We start from the raw sequence: 20,351 nt of genomic DNA, 5'->3' as shown, positions 1-20,351 counted from the left end.
GTGCTGAGCCACTGTTTCCGCCGTATTTATAAATGAAATAAGATCCTCACCGAACACGATGACGAAGGTCATCTTGACGCTTTTGATCTTGGCCCTGGGTATGAGGCCTCGTGAGCTGGCGCGCCTGGAGTCTGGGTCACCCTCCGCGTGTCCTGGAAATATAATACATACATTAAATTGATGAGTAAGTAAAAGTAAATTAATAAGCACCTAAGAGATTTTTTTTTAATCCTGTAAATGAATTGAAAGCTGTACCCACTAAATCATAACGAAGTAAAAATTGAGTTGACGGTTACTTGTTTAAATTCCAATGACTGGTTTAGACCCGATTTACCAAGAAGAAACCCCAAAATTTCGTAGATTCAGTAATTATATTTATTTACGTTAAGGAAACGAAAGTACTCCATTTTTTTGTTTCCGCTAAAGCCATTTTCTAATAATCTTCTCAGGCCTCGTTATCTGACGTACGTTTATTCTATTTTCTTTGAGTGCTACAGATAAATTCATTATCTTTTCAAATAAGGTGAATTTGGGTTATTGCGTCAACAGGATAATTCCAACCAAGGCTCGGAACCGGTATTAAAAAAAAACCCGAAATAGATTTTTTTTTAATTATTTCATGCTCTTTACGTAGGACTGAATCAAATAATTAGTTAGAGTTTGTATTAATAGATTCCATATACACCGTGTTTTTATTGAATTCCGTTAACTTCGGGGTATGGTTAAGTACGTTTAAGAGAACTAAATGGCATAGTTAATTTTCAAAAAAAAAATTGTTTTGTATTCTTTTTTGGATTTTTTTTTGTTTAAAAAGTAATTAAATGTAGCATATAGCGTTGTTGTAACACGGGTCTTACATTTAACTCAACCAAACAATTGAAATCTGTGACATATCAATGCCATTTCGTACATCAATCGACCGAGATTGTACTTAAGTTTAGTAACAAATGTATGAACTCATTCTAAACACTAATCAATATGTAAATCGGCCCTAAGGCAAGTGTACACGCTTGTAGAGGCCTTATATGAAAAAAAAAAATTATTGATTATCTCCGAAATGGACTTAATTAGAACATCGGTGTCTTTGAGAAAGTTACTTGATTTAAGCTCAGGAATGCACCCTTGAAATTAACGGAAATCAAAAAAAACACGGTGTATAATATAATATATAATAGGTCCCATTAAAAGTGAAATAATAAACCAAAGAACGAAAAAGAACGATATAATCCCGGAATTTTTGTATGGAGCAAATACCGGTTTCCGACCCCTGATTCCAACTATCGAAAAATCTATTTTCATTAACCTATTTGACTGAAATTATTTCAGTATAATAGATTAATAAATGTCGTATGCGAACGTACAGTCAACGTACAGTTAATAAACTAATTAATTTCTGTAGGAATCAGTATATTTTGATAGTCAGTAAATGGTAGCCACATTTTTCCGTTTAGGTCATAAAGTCAAAAGTAAGTTACTATATCACATAGACCGAAAGACACCAATCGCAAATATTATTCTCGCTCAAAAATCTATCGCAATAACCCCAATGTACCATAGATATTTTGTGGCGTGTTAATAAACAGTGGTGATAGTTTTATTGCAATGAGCTTTAGAAAGAGTTTAATGTTGTAATTGTTGATTTAAATGTTATTGAATAAATAGGTCATACGGTTGTTTGATCTATGAAAAATGAACATTAGCTACATACCAGAGGAGAAATGCTACAAAAGAAAGACAATTCACATTTAATAGAAATATAACGACATTCTTTGATCCTAAATGATGTTTTAAAAGTTAGGTTATAGTTTAAGGTTGAAAAAAGTCTAGCACTTATGGCAAAATTATTAATTCAAAATATCGATCTATATTTTATAAAGAAATGTGCAGGTACCTAATATAAAGGTCACGAATAACCACTAGAGTTATCCAAATATCCATGTACGGTCACACTCTGCGATTGTTGCGCCATTTAGGGTCCTAGCTAGCTAAATTGGTTGTTCAATACTTACACTATAGAATTTCCAATTTAGCAAGAACCCAAAATGGCATAACAATCCCGTGTGGTGGCTGTACCTATTCATTACGATATCGCGAGTTAAAAAATAATGTTTTCTGGATATTGGATGGGTATAGTTCTCCATACAAACTTCGTCCTCATTTTCCGCTCATGACATTATGGAATAATGTTGGTAATAATATTGTGGGTATATGTATATATACATATACCCACAAACCGAGCAAAAACCAAATTACATATATACAATGTTTTAAACTAATTCGTAACTTTTTTAATAACCAAAATATCGAGAAAAAAAAGGGGGAGGCCTATGTTCAGCAGTGGACGTCTTATGGCTGAGATGATGATGATGAAAAAAAAAATCTAAACAATTTTTAATAAACATCAAATTGTGTAAATATAGATTATTTTCTATAATGTTAATATTAAAAGAGAAAAATAGGAAACACTTTTGTGTGGAAAAGCGCTTTTGCGTGGCCGTCCCGAATCCTCCTAATTTAATTCAGTTAGACCAAAATAACTCAATAAATTTCGTTTCGTACTTTTATGGGAACGGCGTCTTAAAACCTGATTTTATAGATCCGATACAAAATGACAGTTCGATAGTCCCAATTTATCCCGTTCTGTCATTTAATTGTAAGAAAGTGTACAACAGCTGCATGATTGGGTAGTAAATCGTCCAATAAAATTGTCATTTTATCTAGGATATAAAATAAAGTATGTCGCACTTGGGTAATAGGATTTATTTTTGCGGTGGAAGTGTGGACACTGTGGACACATTAATTGTATGCAAAAAATACGCAAGTAAGTATGTATATTTTATAATGGGTTAGCACTAATTTACTAGCACATTGTTTACTAGTAGGTAGGTGTATCTCGCGGATTAGCTAAGTAATATTTTTGTATGCATTCATATTTTAAAATGAAATATTCTGATTTGTGTGTCATTAGAAGTATGATCAAAAGCGCCTAGCTCTTCAACGATTACATATTAATAGAAAAATTTCGGTGATTCAGATTAAACAAATTGTTATAATTTTGAACTGATTTTGACACGACTGTGACAATCGTATTGGTAATAGGGATGTTTCCTGTACTTAAAATAAATTATTTCAAACCGTGCACGAAATAAAGCATCAGATAATTCTTAGAAAAACATAGATAGCAGCTATTTTTAAACACAATTTGTATTTAATAAATCGGATTGAAATATAAAAAGTAGGTGAGTTTACCGTGTCGTCACTACATTCATTTTCATATAAATTCCATATTAGAAAATCGTTTTGACAGTTCTAAAAAAGAAGCTGATTTGACTAGTAGGAATGTAGCCTATTGGCGCCTCGGAGTAATTAACAATGGAGCCGCCATTAACAGGCGTTCCCCTCTGTCGAAAATAGGCGGCCAATGGTCAACCACATGTCAACCATATGTATGGACTGACGTTTATCTGACATGACGTACCTATACATTTGATGTGCCCCTCCCCCGCAAAAAACGGCAGACTATTTTGTACCGAAAATTTTAGACATTGCGTCTCCATTGGTTATATCCTCCAAGATTGGCGCGCGTCTCGCGCACGAATTTCATTTCAACTCTCATTCACCAATCAGCGTAAGCTATCTTGAATCCAATCCTGGGCACTGGAGGGTCACTTTTTCCATCGTATACGATCATTGTCATTATACATGTATGTTATTTTAACCCTTACCTTTATTCATAGTTTTCGTCCTACTAGAGCTGACGGGGGGCTCATGACGACCGCTTTGCCCTTCGTCCAGGTATCGTCTTGGGTCGTCCCATTCGTTTTTCGTCAAATTCTTAAATTAGTCCTATTCTGCTTTCGTCACTCATGCTACATTCGTCACAATCGTCGGTGGCTTTCAATGTAGAATGAGTGACGAAAGCAGAATAGGCCTAATTTAAGAACTTGACGAAAAACTAATGGGACGACCCAAGGCGATACCTTCGTCCAGATGGTTATGACTATGACGGCGTAGCACACCGTTATAGTCAGGGCGGGGAACACAAACATACTACTAACCATTACTCATAGTTTCGTCCTCCTAGAGCTGACGGGCGGACTCATGACGACCGCTTTGCTCTTCGTCCAGATGGTCATGACTATGATGGCGTAGCAGACCGTTATAGCCAGAGCGGGGAACACAAACATACTACTACTAACCATTACTCATAGTTTTCGGCCTCCTAGAGCTGACGGGCGGACTTATGATGACCGCTTTGCTCTTCGTCCAGATGCTCATGACTATGACGGCGTAGCACGCCGCTATAGTCAGGGCGGGGAACACAATCATACTACTACTAATCATTACTCATAGTTTTCGTCCTCCTGGAGCTGACGGGTGGACTCATGACGACCGCTTTGCTCTTCGTCCAGATGGTCATGACTATGATGGCGTAACACGCCGCTATAGTCAGGGCGGGGAACACAATCATACTACTACTAATCATTACTCATAGTTTTCGTCCTCCTGGAGCTGACGGGTGGACTCATGACGACCGCTTTGCTCTTCGTCCAGATGGTCATGACTATGACGGCGTAGCACGCCGCTATAGTCAGGACTGGGAACACAAACATACTACTACTAACCATTACTCATAGTTTTCGTCCTCCTAGAGCTGACGGGTGGACTCATGACGACCGCTTTGCTCTTCGTCCAGATGGTCATGACTATGACGGCGTAGCACGCCGCTATAGTCAGGGCTGGGAACACAAACATACTACTACTAACCATTACTCATAGTTTTCGTCCTCCTAGAGCTGACGGGTGGACTCATGACGACCGCTTTGCTCTTCGTCCAGATGGTCATGACTATGACGGCGTAGCACGCCGCTATAGTCAGGGCGGGGAACACAAACATACTACTACTAACCATTACTCATAGTTTTCGTCCTCCTAGAGCTAACGGGCGGACTCATGACGACCGCTTTGCTCTTCGTCCAGATGGTCATGACTATGACGGCGTAGCACGCCGCTATAGCCAAGGCGGGGAACACGAAAATCATGACGGAGACCAGGGTCATCCAGATCTGCCATCTTTCGGACGAGCCGAGGTCTATCCAGCATTGTTGTTGCCCTATAATTGACAGGAAAGTATAAATGTTTCCATTGAAGACAAAGTCTGCATAAAATGTTTTGTTAGTAATAATAAGTTTTAAGAAGCATGAAGTCAATGTAGGACTAACGCACAATGATGGACTTTAATTGCCAAGCCATTTAAATACACATTTTTAGGTCTTGAACAACCAAATTAGCTTATGTCTTAAAAATACCGTCGCCCTGACAATTTCTTTATGAGATAAGACTCGTTCAAAGATTTTTATTACTACAGGGCTCTGATTACAAAATAGTATGAATATTTTAAAAAATCGTTTGATAAATGCAGCGACTGATCTTTCAACTTCAAGATATGTAGGTTTTAGAACAGACAAATTACAATGCTTGTTTGCCACTGACGTGGTAAAAAAAGCTTTACCTTGTACTTCTTTAATTTCGTACAATATCAGAAGTGGGATGGAAAACACTATGCTGATGATCCAAGCTGACGCAATGAGGCCCCTCGCTCTGTTCCCTGAAACAATAAAATAATAATAATTCAAGTAAACCCAGGGAGGCCTTTGCCCAGCAGTGGGACACAATATAGGCTATACAAAAAAAATTAAAGTAAACAAATCTAGAATCGGATCGTATATTTTCTTGTGTCGGTCTCGTAACAATAAGTTTTGTTCCGTGGACGAGGTGTTAGCCCGTGCACACAACCCCTGAAATGCTGAAATGAGGCATAGATGGATCGACGAGGTCCAGAAAGACCTGTGTGGCATGCAAGCGGCTGAATGGCGTCAGATCGCACAGGAAAGGAACGAATGGCGCAATCTAGTGTCGGAGGCCAAGATCCACTTCGGGTCGCTGAGCCAGCGAAGTAAGTAAACAAATACATACAGATATAGGCAGGTACACAACTACACCTACATAGGAGCGTTTTTTATTATTTTTTGCCATTTTTATATATTGTGACCTTTTTTGCCACTTTTGAGCTATTTCTAGTCAGGATGGCGAGCCCTTTTCATCCTTAAAGGAGAAAAAAACTGTCCAAAAATTTCCAAACATTATTCAAACTTGTTGTGTTTGTTGTTACCGACAACAAACACAACAAAGTATATGTGGAAATGGTAACACAATAGGAAAAAAAATTAATATTAACTACGTAGGTAGTTATGAATAATTTTATTGTCCTAAAAATTATAATACCAAACATTTTCTACTAAGAAGCAATACAAGGTTTCAGTAAAAAATGAGTGTAGGTACTTTATTAAAATAGATTCATGAAGTTTCGCGTGACTGATATCATACAATTGAAAAAAAATTACAAATTGAATAAGTACTAAGAATAAATACCCAAAGAATTTGAAGTATTTTTATATTCTAATTTGTCAAAGATACACGTGTAGTTGTTTTCTATAATAAACGTTCTTACACGTTCTACTTACAAGTTAAACCTGCCAAGTGCGAGTCGAACTCGCGTTCCAAGGATTCCGTACATTAAGTCCGACTCACGCTTGACTACACATTTCTAACAGGTGTTCCTATTCCTAAGTAGTTTTTTACCTATAGATGAGGTGAAACCTACTTTGGGTATCTTTTTAAAAAAATTTGACCCAGTAGTTTCAGAGATAAAGGGGGGGAATGGTCGGACAGACAGGCAGACGCACGAGGGTTCCGTTTTTTCCTTTTGAGGTACGGATACCTAAAAAAGATTCGACCTAAATTGGGAAGTAAGTAAAATATGGTTGGGAAACTTTTTTGACATTTTTGTAAATGCCAAAATGGAGAAAGGTTTAAGAAGGCTTTAATTAAGAGGCTTTGGTAGGCATTGAATTGTTGACAATCAAAGAAACCTTATTACTATAATAAATATCTAATACTTTTTCAATGAAAGGTTATTACACGACTGCCCAAACAAAAAGAGTGTATTGTTTTCAGCGTTCATGTTTGTATGTATTTATTTACCTATTTATGTGAGTTTCTTTATTCCACCTTAACTTCTGAATGCCTTAACCGATTTAGATGAACGATACATCATTAGAATCCTTACGTCATCCCGAGTAACATAGGCTATGTGACGTCATTATAAAAACAATATGGCGGACTTAATACGCGATATAACGCAACATTTAGAAAAAAAATACGTGCAAACCTATCGAGTGGGGTATCAAAATGAAGGGCTTTGAAAGCCGATTGATAATATATATGCAACATGTGGGTTTAAGTTTAATTTTGAGAAATTAAGAAATGACAAAATATGTTAAGAGAAGCTAATCTTATAAAACCAAATATTATTATTAAATGGGATAATTATTGAAATAAAAGGAAGGAGTTTGACCGCTGACCATAAAATAATATAATTATATTAGCGTCGGACGTAGGCCGACATACGTGCGAGCTGTACGCGTTCCAAAGCTGGGCGACTTCGACTTTCTCATACTAAAAGTGTCGTAATACGTGACACGGTGCACGGTTACCAAATTCGGGCGCCTTCGGCGCCCTCATACCTACTCAAAGCGTCGGGCGTAGCCCGACGTACGTGGTGCGCTGGACGCGATCCAAAGCCGGGCGCCTTCGGCGCCCTCATACTAAAAGTATCGGGCGTAACCCGACGTACGTGACACGCTGACGCTTACCAAATCCGGGCGCCTTCGGCGCCCACATACTCAAAGCGTCGGGCATAGCCCGATGTACGTGGTGCGGTGAACGTTTTTCAAAGCCGGGCGCCTTCGGCGCCCTCATACTAAAAGTGTACGCGTTCCAAAGTTCGACTTTCTCATACTAAAAGTGTCGGGCGTAGCCCGAAGTACGTGGGGCGCTACACGCGTTCCAAAGCTGGGCGACTTCGACTTTCTCATACTCAAAGCGTCGGGCGTAGCCCGACGTACGTGGCGCGCTGCACGCGGTCCAAACCCAGGCGAATTCGACTTTCTCATACTAAAAGTGTAGAGCGTAGCCCGCCGTACGTGACACGCTATACGCTTAATAATTCTGGGCGCCTTCGGCGCCCTCATACCCAAAGCGTCGGGCGTAGCCCGACATACGTGGTGCGCTGTTCGCGTTCAGAAGCCGGATGCCTTCGGCGCCCTCATACTAAAAGTGTCGGGCGTAGCCCTACGAACTTAACACGCTGTACTTTTACCAAATCCGGGCGCCCTCATACTCACACGTACGTGCGTGGTGCTGGTGCGCTGTACATGTTCCAAAACTGGGCGCCTTTGGCGCCCTTATACTAAAAGTGTACGCGTTCCAAAGTTCAACTTTCTCATACTAAAAGCGTCGGGCGTAGCCCGACATACGTGGCGCGCTGCACGCGTTCCAAAGCTGAGCGACTTCTACTTTCTCATACTCAAAGCGTCGGTCGTAGCCCGACGTACGTGACACGCTGTACTCTTAACAAAGCCGGGCGCCTTCGACGCCGTCAAGCTCAAAGCGTCGGGCGTAGCCCGACGTACTTACGTGGTGCGCTGTACGTGATCCAAAGCCGGGCGCCTTCGGCGCCCACATACTAAAAGTGTCGGGCGTAGCCCGACGTACGTGGCGCGCTGCACGCGTTCCAAAGCTGAACGACTACGACTTTCTCATACTCAAAGCGTAAGGCGTAGCCCGACGTACGTGACACGCTGTACGCTTACCAAAGCCGGGCGCCTTCGACGCCGTCATGCTCAAAGCGACGGGCGTAGCCCGACGTACGTGGTGCGCTGTACGCGTTCCAAAGCCGGGCGCTTTCAGCGCCATCATACTAAAAGTGTCTAAGCCCGACGTACGTGTCACGTTGTACGCTTACCAAGGCATCGGGCGTAGCCCGACGTACGTAGTGCGCTGTACGAGTTCCAAAGCCGGGCACCTTCGGTGCCCTAGCCCGACGTAAGTACATGACATATGACATGCTGTACGCTTACTAAAGCTATCATACTAAAACCGTTAGCTTTTTAAGCATGTTTTATGCTAAAATATCGAGGATCAACATGATGAAAGGTCCTTGAAGGAACTAAATTGCCTTAAATAAAAAAAAAGATGGTTGGTTCAAAAATCTAAAAAGTATAAAATAAAATAAATTAATTAAAAATTAAAAAACACGACTGCCAAAAAGCGAACTGAAAGGACAAACATAATTTTTACTTATGTTAGTTACTCAACTTAATGAATTTAAATTAGAATATAAGTGTTCAGTGAAGGTTATAAACAGCAAACGCAAAAGTTTAATGCTCATTTAGGATCGTGACTGTACCTGTGCATTTTATTTCAATTGCAGACGGGGACCTTGATGTATTGACATTTTCCCATTTAAAAGGTCCCCGACTGCAATCGAAATAAAATACACTGGTACAGTCACGATCCTAAATGAGCATTAAACTCTTGCGTTTGCTGTTTATAACCTTCACTGAACACTTATATTCTAATTTAAATTCATTAAGTTGAGTAACTAACATAAGTAAAAATTATTTTTGTCCTTTCAGTTCGCTTTTTGGCAGTCGTGTTTTTTAATTTTTAAATTAATTTTGTCACACTGATTATGCTTATAAAATACACCAAGTCTCGTAATTTTATCTCAACTACAAGGGGGTGCTCAACCACTTTGAAAATTTTGTATGTTGTATGAAAACCAAAAAAAAACAAGTATTTATTATTCAGAATTTTATTTAAGTATCAGTTTTCACGTTATTTGCACATGTGATTTATAAGTTTTTAGGTAGAAAAACATTTTTATTTTTATTTTTTATAATTTTTCAAAAGTAAGATTTTAAGAATTTCACCTAAAAATCATAATAAATAGAAATAAAAATGGTTTTTCACCATATAACTTTCAAATCACACTTTCATATAAGTAATGTGAAAACTACTACTCACATAAAACTCAAAAAATGAATAGGTAACTTGATTTTATGGATTTCATACAACTTTGAAAAATTTCAAAGTGTTTGAGCACCCACCCCCTTGTAGTTGAGATAAGATTACAAAACTTAACATATTTAGTTAACAGAACAAGTGTAACAAAGTGAGATGGTGCCGCTTCTTCTAGCTAGAGTTTGAATTTTTTCCATACAAACGTTAACCACCCATACAGGCACCTACAATAATAAATATTACTCTTCGAAGGCTGCAAAAATATATAACACGCACTTATGGCTCGTTGTGTAGCATATTGCAGGTCCGAGAGTCTCGGTAAAAATATAAGTAGGGTACAAATTATGTTTGTTGTAAACAGATTTTTCATTCTTACTATTTTCTTTTTACTTCAATAAACATTATCATAAGTATGACATTATGACGGTACAAGCCGTACAATAAATCCCTGTATATAATACAAAAGTTTTGGGTCGACCATATTGAGTAAATAAATGGATGAAATTGTCCGTCTAAAGAGCAAGAGCAAGAATATACCGGGTGTGGCCTGTAACACGAGCAAATAATTAAAACATAGATTGTACTCCTCAAACGGTGACAATTTTGTTCAACAACTTTTACAAATTATGAAGTATATAGGCACTGGTCCCACCGCGAGCTAGTAAGCTATGAGCTATCGGCTATAAAGACGAACAAAAGATAAGCACTCCCGTGTAAATAAAAGAGACACGGCGATATTTATAGTTACTCGCCCAGCGGTGAGCTATAAATATCGCCGTGTCTCTTTTATTTACACGGGAGTGCTTATCTTTTGTTCGTGTTTATAGCCGATAGCTCATAGCTTACTAGCTCGCGGTGGGACCAGTGCCTTAGACTCCCTATTTTTCATACAAAATAAATATTATCTTCGATGGACGCCATCGCCACGCCATATCATTGTGATTGACGTTGCTTGTCATGCCTTAAACATAACAAAATTCGCAATACATTGCGTCTTAGAATAAACTTTAAAGTGTATTAGAAATCAAACCACAAGTTATTTTTAAAAGTCGCTGAACAAATGTTGGTCAGTATGAGGAGTACAGCCGACAGTTTAATTTTTTGCTCATATTACAGGCCACACCCGGTATAAGAAATATAAGAATGAATGTGTAAGAATGTTTATGATGTCGGAATCACTCATATTTTGTTCTAAGGTTTTTTCTTGTGGCCAATTTAAGAATGCGCTCCGGGCCCGGATATTTTGTGTGACAGGTGGTCGGTAATCAAGCGATTCTATAGAAAACGAAGTTTCAGACGCCTTGGCCCGGACCCGGACCGTTCTAGTGTGAATCATCAGCGTCTAGAATACATACTTTGAAATAACCACGCTTGTATTTTGTTAACGAAAAAACTTATTCTAATTTAAATTCATTAAGTTGAGTAACTAACATAAGTAAAAATTATTTTTGTCCTTTCAGTTCGCTTTTTGGCAGTCGTGTTTTTTAATTTTTAATTAATTTATTTTATTTTATACTTTTTAGATTTTTGAACCAACCATCTTTTTTTTTATTTAAGGCAATTTAGTTCCTTCAAGGACCATTCATCATGTTGATCCTCGATATTTTAGCATAAAACATGCTTAAAAAGCTAACGGTTTTAGTATGATAGCTTTAGTAAGCGTACAGCATGTCATATGTCATGTACTTACGTCGGGCTAGGGCACCGAAGGTGCCCGGCTTTGGAACTCGTACAGCGCACTACGTACGTCGGGCTACGCCCGATGCCTTGGTAAGCGTACAACGTGACACGTACGTCGGGCTTAGACACTTTTAGTATGATGGCGCTGAAAGCGCCCGGCTTTGGAACGCGTACAGCGCACCACGTACGTCGGGCTACGCCCGTCGCTTTGAGCATGACGGCGTCGAGGGCGCCCGGCTTTGGTAAGCGTACAGCGTGTCACGTACGTCGGGCTACGCCTTACGCTTTGAGTATGAGAAAGTCGTAGTCGTTCAGCTTTGGAACGCGTGCAGCGCGCCACGTACGTCGGGCTACGCCCGACACTTTTAGTATGTGGGCGCCGAAGGCGCCCGGCTTTGGATCACGTACAGCGCACCACGTAAGTACGTCGGGCTACGCCCGACGCTTTGAGCTTGACGGCGTCGAAGGCGCCCGGCTTTGTTAAGCGTACAGCGTGTCACGTACGTCGGGCTACGACCGACGCTTTGAGTATGAGAAAGTAGAAGTCGCTCAGCTTTGGAACGCGTGCAGCGCGCCACGTATGTCGGGCTACGCCCGACGCTTTTAGTATGAGAAAGTTGAACTTTGGAACGCGTACACTTTTAGTATAAGGGCGCCAAAGGCGCCCAGTTTTGGAACATGTACAGCGCACCAGCACCACGCACGTACGTGTGAGTATGAGGGCGCCCGGATTTGGTAAAAGTACAGCGTGTTAAGTTCGTAGGGCTACGCCCGACACTTTTAGTATGAGGGCGCCGAAGGCACCCGGCTTCTGAACGCGAACAGCGCACCACGTATGTCGGGCTACGCCCGACGCTTTGGGTATGAGGGCGCCGAAGGCGCCCAGAATTATTAAGCGTATAGCGTGTCACGTACGGCGGGCTACGCTCTACACTTTTAGTATGAGAAAGTCGAATTCGCCTGGGTTTGGACCGCGTGCAGCGCGCCACGTACGTCGGGCTACGCCCGACGCTTTGAGTATGAGAAAGTCGAAGTCGCCCAGCTTTGGAACGCGTGTAGCGCCCCACGTACGTCGGGCTACGCCCGACACTTTTAGTATGAGAAAGTCGAACTTTGGAACGCGTACACTTTTAGTATGAGGGCGCCGAAGGCGCCCGGCTTTGAAAAACGTTCACCGCACCACGTACGTCGGGCTATGCCCGACGCTTTGAGTATGTGGGCGCCGAAGGCGCCCGGATTTGGTAAGCGTCAGCGTGTCACGTACGTCGGGTTACGCCCGATACTTTTAGTATGAGGGCGCCGAAGGCGCCCGGCTTTGGATCGCGTCCAGCACACCACGTACGTCGGGCTACGCCCGACGCTTTGAGTAGGTATGAGGGCGCCGAAGGCGCCCGAATTTTGTAACCGTGCACCGTGTCACGTATTACGACACTTTTAGTATGAGAAAGTCGAAGTCGCCCAGCTTTGGAACGCGTACAGCTCGCACGTATGTCGGCCTACGCCCGACGCTAATATAATTATATTATTTTATGGTCAGCGGTCAAACTCCTTCCTTTTATTTCAATAATTATCCCATTTAATAATAATATTTGGTTTTATAAGATTAGCTTCTCTTAACATATTTTGTCATTTCTTAATTTCTCAAAATTAAACTTAAACCCACATGTTGTATATATATTATCAATCGGCTTTCAAAGCCCTTCATTTTGATACCCCACTCGATAGGTTTGCACGTATTTTTTTTCTAAATGTTGCGTTATATCGCGTATTAAGTCCGCCATATTGTTTTTATAATGACGTCACATAGCCTATGTCACCCGGGATGACGTAAGGATTCTAATGATGTATCGTTCATCTAAATCGGTTAAGGCATTCAGAAGTTAAGGTGGAATAAAGAAACTCACATAAATAGGTAAATAAATACATACAAACATGAACGCTGAAAACAATACACTCTTTTTGTTTGGGCAGTCGTGTAATAAGGGGGTGCCCCGTCGGAAAATAAGGGGGTGCCCCGTCGGAAAAAAAATGTTTTTTGAACCACCCTACGTACAGCCGACACAAAAAGTTAACTCGACTGTTTAGTGTAGGTACTGAAATAAACACAAAAAAGTTCGCAGAGCTCAGGAAAAGTAAATTAAATACCTATTTAATCCGCGGTTTGATTGGCTTGTTGGTTACATTCAACAGTAATTGCATATTCCATTGTAATCGCGGTGATTCTACAATTAATTACCATTAAAATTGGGTCAGTGTTCATTGGATCACAACATACTCGTACCTAATATGCCTTCAATAATAAAATTTAATTTCAATTTGCAAATTGTAATAGATCATTGTGATATTTACTACTACTACCTATTTTATGTCAATAACGGAAACGAATTATTACCTATGACCAAAGAGAATAGATAGTATAGAGGGCTATTGCCAAAGTAAATTTTGTAGTCACGGTACATTTACTGCCATCTATCGACACACGATTGAAACTTAAAATAAATTGAAAATGTATAAATTAATCAAAATATGTTTACGGATAAATGATTTTTAATTTTTGTTGTTCCATACTGACCCATGTTCTTTCACTGATATGTGTTAAAATTGTTAAATATCAAACGGTGTTGTCAATGCCATCTAGCCGAGAATAGGCTAAAGGTGTGTGCGCCATCTATTCGAGAATGACTTTTTCTTGATTTCCGAGGCACGTTTTTTTCTTAGACTTTATTTATCTTATACGGAATTATATATAGGTATCTCTGCCTATGACGAAATGAGTTTGATGAACATGTTTGTTTAGCATGGATTCTGTTAGTTCTGTATCACTGCCCAATATAATTGGCTCAGAGACTATAATTAAATTAATTAATATGCGTGGGTTAATTCTCAAGGGACGTCACCCATTACAAGACATTTGACGTTACGCTTGTCACATATTATGGGAATATATACACGTCATACGAGTAGGCAGCGTTAGAAATAGATTAATTAAAGTAGTAGTTTATGTAACTGGTACATAATGAAAGGCATTCAGTGTAGTTTTATGAAACGAGCTAAAATTGAGTTTCATCATACGAGTGTTGTAATGCCTAATTTTATACCATTACGTGCATATACTCATGTATCTACACACATTTAAAACTAAAACTGAACGTTACTTTCAGGAGACGGAAGTGTCTAACAGCCATATTCGAGCAATGAGATACGTCAAATACTAGATATTGAAACGATATGGAATAGATATGTCAGTGTCAAACAAGTGTCAAAGTGACGTTTTTGTTTGAAGAAATGTCAATTTTGACACTTGTTTGACACTGACATATCTAATCCATATCGTTTCATAACTAGTGTTTGACGTATCTCATTGTACGAATACGGCTGTAAGATAAGAACATGGTAGGGAATGAAACGCATGGTACTTATATATTTGGGTACATGACATATTATATGTATGTATGCATGTTTGTATATATGTAGGTATATATTGCTATTATGTTTATATGTGCAAGTGTATAAATATAATGTTATTTAGATTAACTTGATTTCTGTTTCATATTTCTTCTCGTTGTCTACAATCCTGCAATAAGTACACGTTTTATTTATGACTGGTAGAGAATGCCTTAAGGCACTAAGTCCGCTATTTGTATTTATTTATCGTGCAATAAACTTTAATTAAATAAAAAAATATTAAATAAATGAATGGTTTTACTCACAACTGCCCGAGAAATTCATGGGATTGGTGATGGCGTCACACCGGTCTATGCTCAGTGCGACCAGCACATACGTGGAAGCGTACATCACCACGGCCTGCAACAGAAACACTGTTAATGTACCGTTCTGGTTCAGACTGCACCAGTATTGCAGCGCGATGTTACTAATAACTGCATTGCTACGGCAAATGTCAATAATCGGGCATCACCATTTAGTTTGACCTTTGCGGCAGTAATATCGCGCTGCGATACTGCGGCAGTAGGGTCAAGGCGGAAACAGTGGCTCAGTAGCCCAAATATCTCTCATGTTGAAATTAGGTTGAGTGAGCCACTGTACGCGGAGGTTCCCGGCCTTTTTCTACCGAGTCACTGTTCCCTCCTTGACCCTACTACAACTGCTATGGGAGGGTTACTGAAGGAAGTAAAGAAAGGGGGTTGGCAATTGTCAAAGGTTTGCATAGATGGCGCCATCATAACTTGCCCCGTTTTCTATGTGATTTGGCTTAAAGGGCTGGCATCCAGGGAATAAAATTAAAAAAAAAATGCATTAAAAATTTGACAAAAGTCTAGGGATTGACAGGGCAAGCTATGCTGGGGCCATCTGCTAAATGCTTCGACCGGCCAACTCCATTTGATGATAATTATGGTTTTTCCCGCGAACTGTTCATGGTGATTCTGACGGTTTAAAAATAAAATAAAAAATAAAACGTCATTTATTGTGCAACAAAACTTACAGCAACAAATCGAACAAAGAGAAAACAAAAAAAAAGGTTACAGGTTACATAATAAGGTTAAAGTCCAATAGGGTTTTTAATGAAATTGACAAGGAAAATGAAATGAATCCCTATTTCTAAAATGAATAAGGTTAATAAGAAAAGGCCTTTGATCATTATCATTGCAAGCAAGCAAGCAAGCGTGTTCAACATGTTCAAAGGAATTGATTCTATCAACAGCGCCAGTCTTTTATGTCAATGCGGAAATGTTTTTTTTTGTAATTCAATGAACATGGTTTTCTCGGAGTTCTCGCCAACATGTTTATCGGCTCTATTCGAACATTACTTATAAGAAGTCGCAACGGTATGATACAGATCAGATGATCAGTAGATCTGTCAGTGCCAATAGTGACGGTTTTTAGGATTCCGTACCTCAAAAGGAAAAAACGGAACCCTTATAGGATCACTCGTGCGTCTGTCCGTCTGTCACAGGCTATTTTCTCGGAAACTACTGGACCAATTAAGTTGAAATTTGGTACACGTGTATGTAAATTAGTGACCCAAAGATAACTTTTATTTATTGATAGAAACAAAGAAATAAAATTAACAAACATAATAAAACTTACAAAAACTATAGGTAAAAAATTTGCCCCAAAGATGGACATGATTTTTTTTTATAATTCTAAAATACAAAGGTTCGAAGTTATTTAAGAAAATAGCCAAAAGTTGAACATTCCTCCCCCCTTTATCTCCGAAACTACTGGGTCTAAAATTTTGAAAAAAATACTCAACATAGTTCTTTACCTATAGATATGACAGGAAACCCTATTAGAAATGTGCCGTCAAACGTGAGTCGGACTTATGTACGGAACCCTAGAAACGCGAGTCCGACTCGCACTTGGCTGGTTTTTGGTTTTGACACTGTCAGATCGGTATCGTACCACTGTGACTTATTATAAGCAATGTTAGAATCAGGGCTATAACCGCGAAAATCGAAGTTCGCAAATTGCGGGCATTTTTCTCAGTCACTCTAATTACGCCTTCATTGGAGTGAAAGAGAAAGATCCCCGCAATTTGCGAATTTCCGTTTTCGTGATAGCCCCTCAGGCCGTTAATCTAAAGTTAACGTTCGAACTTGAGACGTGCAGTCGTTGCTCCAGTCGCGACGATCCCCAAAAACGAATCGTAATCGTATCGAGCGTTTAAGAATGACTCACGCTAGACCGGGCCGTGCCCGGGCCGAGACGTTATCATTTTCTATGACGGATGATCGGTAATAACGTGGTGCTTTCCATAGAAAACGAGCTCCGGCCCAGACACGGCCCGGTCTATAGTTCGTTTTTTTTAGCATTAGAAATAAGGTAAACAATTTTTATGTGTCTTTTAATTGAAAAACACATTTTAAAAATAAGATAAGTACGGCAAATATGTAACAATTATGAATCTAATACGATCATTTATATTCTTCTGCTTTCATAAGTACCTAATCGTTTTTGATTTTTAAAAAGCGTTTTTCAATTAAAAGACCTGTCAACATCGCTTACCTTCTTGCAAGTTCTTACTGATTCTAAAAAAAACGAACTATAGCGAGAGTCATCCTTAAACGCTCTATAAGTTACGATCCGTTTTTGAGGATCTTCCTTTATTCGTCTTAATTCGAATTTTGTTTAGAAATATAAAGGATCGATGGGAAACTTTCTTGAAGCACTGGTGGCCTAGCGGTGAGAGCGTGCGACTTGCAATCTGGAGGTCGCGGGTTCAAACCCCGGCTCGTACCAATGAGTTTTTCAGAACTTATGTACGAAATATCATTTGATATTTACCAGTCGCTTTTCGGTGAAGCAAAACATCGTGAGGAAACCGGACTAATCCCAATAAGGCCTAGTTTACCCTCTGGGTTGGAAGGTCAGATGGCAGTCGCTTGGTCGATGGGATTAGTTGTCAAGCGGACCCCAGGCTCTCATGAGCCGTGGCGAAATGCCGGGATAACGCGAGGAAGAAGAGATGGGAAAGTTTCTTACCTGCAGAAATTTAACGAATTTGCACATAAACTCCCCGGCGAGCCACGCTATAGTGTGTTTCTGCACTATGTCCGCGAACACCAGCACGAGGCCCACGAAAAGATCTGAGGACAAATAAAAATCGTTTAAATTATAATACTATGAAGTATTTGAACAAAATACTCAGGGGGCGCCACAAGCCTTCAGTAAGAAGTGCATATACTTGGAAAAATTTGACTAATGTCGCTGTGGCCCGGTGGCCGAGTGGTTCAGGCACCTGCCGCGATAGCAGAGGACGCTGGTTCGATTCCAGCCTGGGGCAGTGGGGGCCTTATTGGTCACTTTTTCTTAGTATATGACATTTATTTCAGTTTATAAATTATAATAGTTTGTGACTGCTACATAATGAAAGGCATTAAAATACGAGTGTAGGTTTATGAAACGAACCGAAAGCGAGTTTCATAAAAACATCACTCGAGTATTCTAAATACGGTTACACGGTTAATATGCTTATAACATGGTTACACTTAGTAGTACGAGTAAAAGTTTCGTATGTCAAACTGCTAGGTACCTACTCGCTATTATGTCATCATCATCATCTCAGCCATAAGACGTCCACTGCTGAACACAGGCCTCCCCCTTGTACCTCCATACGTACCGGTTGGAAGCAACCCGCTTCCAGCGTCTTCCGGCGACTTTAATAAGGTCGTCTGTCCACCTTGTGGGTAAACGTCCTACCATACGTGTATGATCGTAACTTCGATGTGATGATCGTGTGACATTTAAAGAAGCTAAGTTACTTTAAATTTTAGAAAAATAAACAGGAGTAGTTAAATGTTCACGATTTACTCGTGGATTGACCTTAATTAAACTTTATGAATACGGGTACAGTTAGACCCTCTTTATTCAGTTTACCGTGCTTACAAAATTATACACTAACTTTTGTCGTAATCGTAAACCTTGTACAATCGCCCACACTGTTAACTGACCGTTCGAACCTTATTACAAAAGGCATAAGGTCCAATGGCCAGTTAACAGTGCTGTTTGTACAATATAATTCGAGTTTTATGAATATTACTTTACTTTTAATTTCATAAGCTTCTTGCTTTTGCCTTTGGCATAAAAAGAATCTGAAAATTTACAAGTTTATTTTATAGCATGATGAATAATCTTTTAAGGCCCACTTGCACCACTAATCCAGGATTAAGCGGTTAAACCGTTGACCTAGTGTCACATTGTACTGGTAACCATGGTAACTCCAGGTTTAACCGGTTAACCCCGGGTTAGTGGAATAGTGCAAGTGGGCCTTAGAAATGTCGAATGTTAACTTGTTGTTTGCAGCAACAGCTATAGTCGTACGGTTTTAAAATGTCGGAATCCACTTGGAAGATTACCAGCCGATGAAAGGTATTGTTATCTTTTATTAAACCAAACCGCTAATTACGTGTGAATAATAAAAAGCAATAACAACAAAAGATTCCAAACAGATAACTTTACCAATTAAAGAGTACTTATACCGGGTGTGGCCTGTAATATGAGCATAAAATTTAACTGTAGGCTGCACTCCTCATACTGATCAACATTTGTTCAGCGACTTTTAAAAATAACTTGTATTTTGATTTTTAATACACTTTAAAGGTTATTCAAAGACGCAATGTATTGCGAATTTTGTTATATTTAAGGCTTGACAAGCAACGTCAATCACAATGATATGGCGTGGCGATGGCGTCCATTGAAGATAATATTTATTTTGTATGAAAAAAAAAATAGGGAGTCTAAATACTTCATAATTATTAAAAGTTGTTGAACAAAAGTGTCACCGTTTGAGGAGTACAATATATATTTTAATTATTTGCTCGTGTTACAGGCCACACCCGGTATATGTAGTTATATACTTATAAGTACACATATACACTACACATAACTTACTTATACACTTTTTTGACATATAGACTATATAGAGTTAGAATTACAATAGCAGGTACTCGATACCTATAGAACCTATTGGAATTTAGAGCCCTCACATAGTTATGTTTCATGTTTAGTTTGCAATTACTCTGCGTTACGAAAACGTATGCATGTTTAATATTTGCGTAACACTACGGAAAATTACATGCATATGTTCGTCAACGTCATATTCTACAAGCACACTTTTGACATAGACGAAAATAAAATAAATTTGATGGAAGCCATACCGATCATACCGCGCGTCGCCTCTATGAGTAGCAGTCAAAGCGCCTCATAGAGGCTTCTGGTGACCAGAGGGCAGGCCAATATTATGCCCAATGGATCACCATTGCCATCCAGCGGGGCAATGCGGCCAG

The 20,351-nt window shown here is 39.5% G+C and overlaps 1 protein-coding gene across 1 annotated transcript in view; it reads right to left on the bottom strand.

Moving 5' to 3' along the window:
- LOC134665738 (cardioacceleratory peptide receptor-like) overlaps positions 1–20,351 on the bottom strand; it is a 164,946-nt gene that overhangs the window by 6,929 nt on the left and 137,666 nt on the right. Inside the window, exons 4-8 of the mRNA XM_063522712.1 lie at positions 18,049–18,152; positions 15,318–15,411; positions 5,513–5,608; positions 4,910–5,113; positions 51–152 (exon numbers count right to left, since the gene is read on the bottom strand). Of these exons, the coding sequence (XP_063378782.1) occupies positions 51–152; positions 4,910–5,113; positions 5,513–5,608; positions 15,318–15,411; positions 18,049–18,152 (600 nt within the window). The remainder of the gene's footprint in view (positions 1–50; positions 153–4,909; positions 5,114–5,512; positions 5,609–15,317; positions 15,412–18,048; positions 18,153–20,351) is intronic.

The sequence above is a fragment of the Cydia fagiglandana genome, chromosome 7 (genome assembly GCF_963556715.1).
Source record: "Cydia fagiglandana chromosome 7, ilCydFagi1.1, whole genome shotgun sequence".
Lineage (NCBI taxonomy): Eukaryota > Metazoa > Arthropoda > Insecta > Lepidoptera > Tortricidae > Cydia > Cydia fagiglandana.
This window is presented reverse-complemented; position numbering and strand designations above follow the sequence as displayed.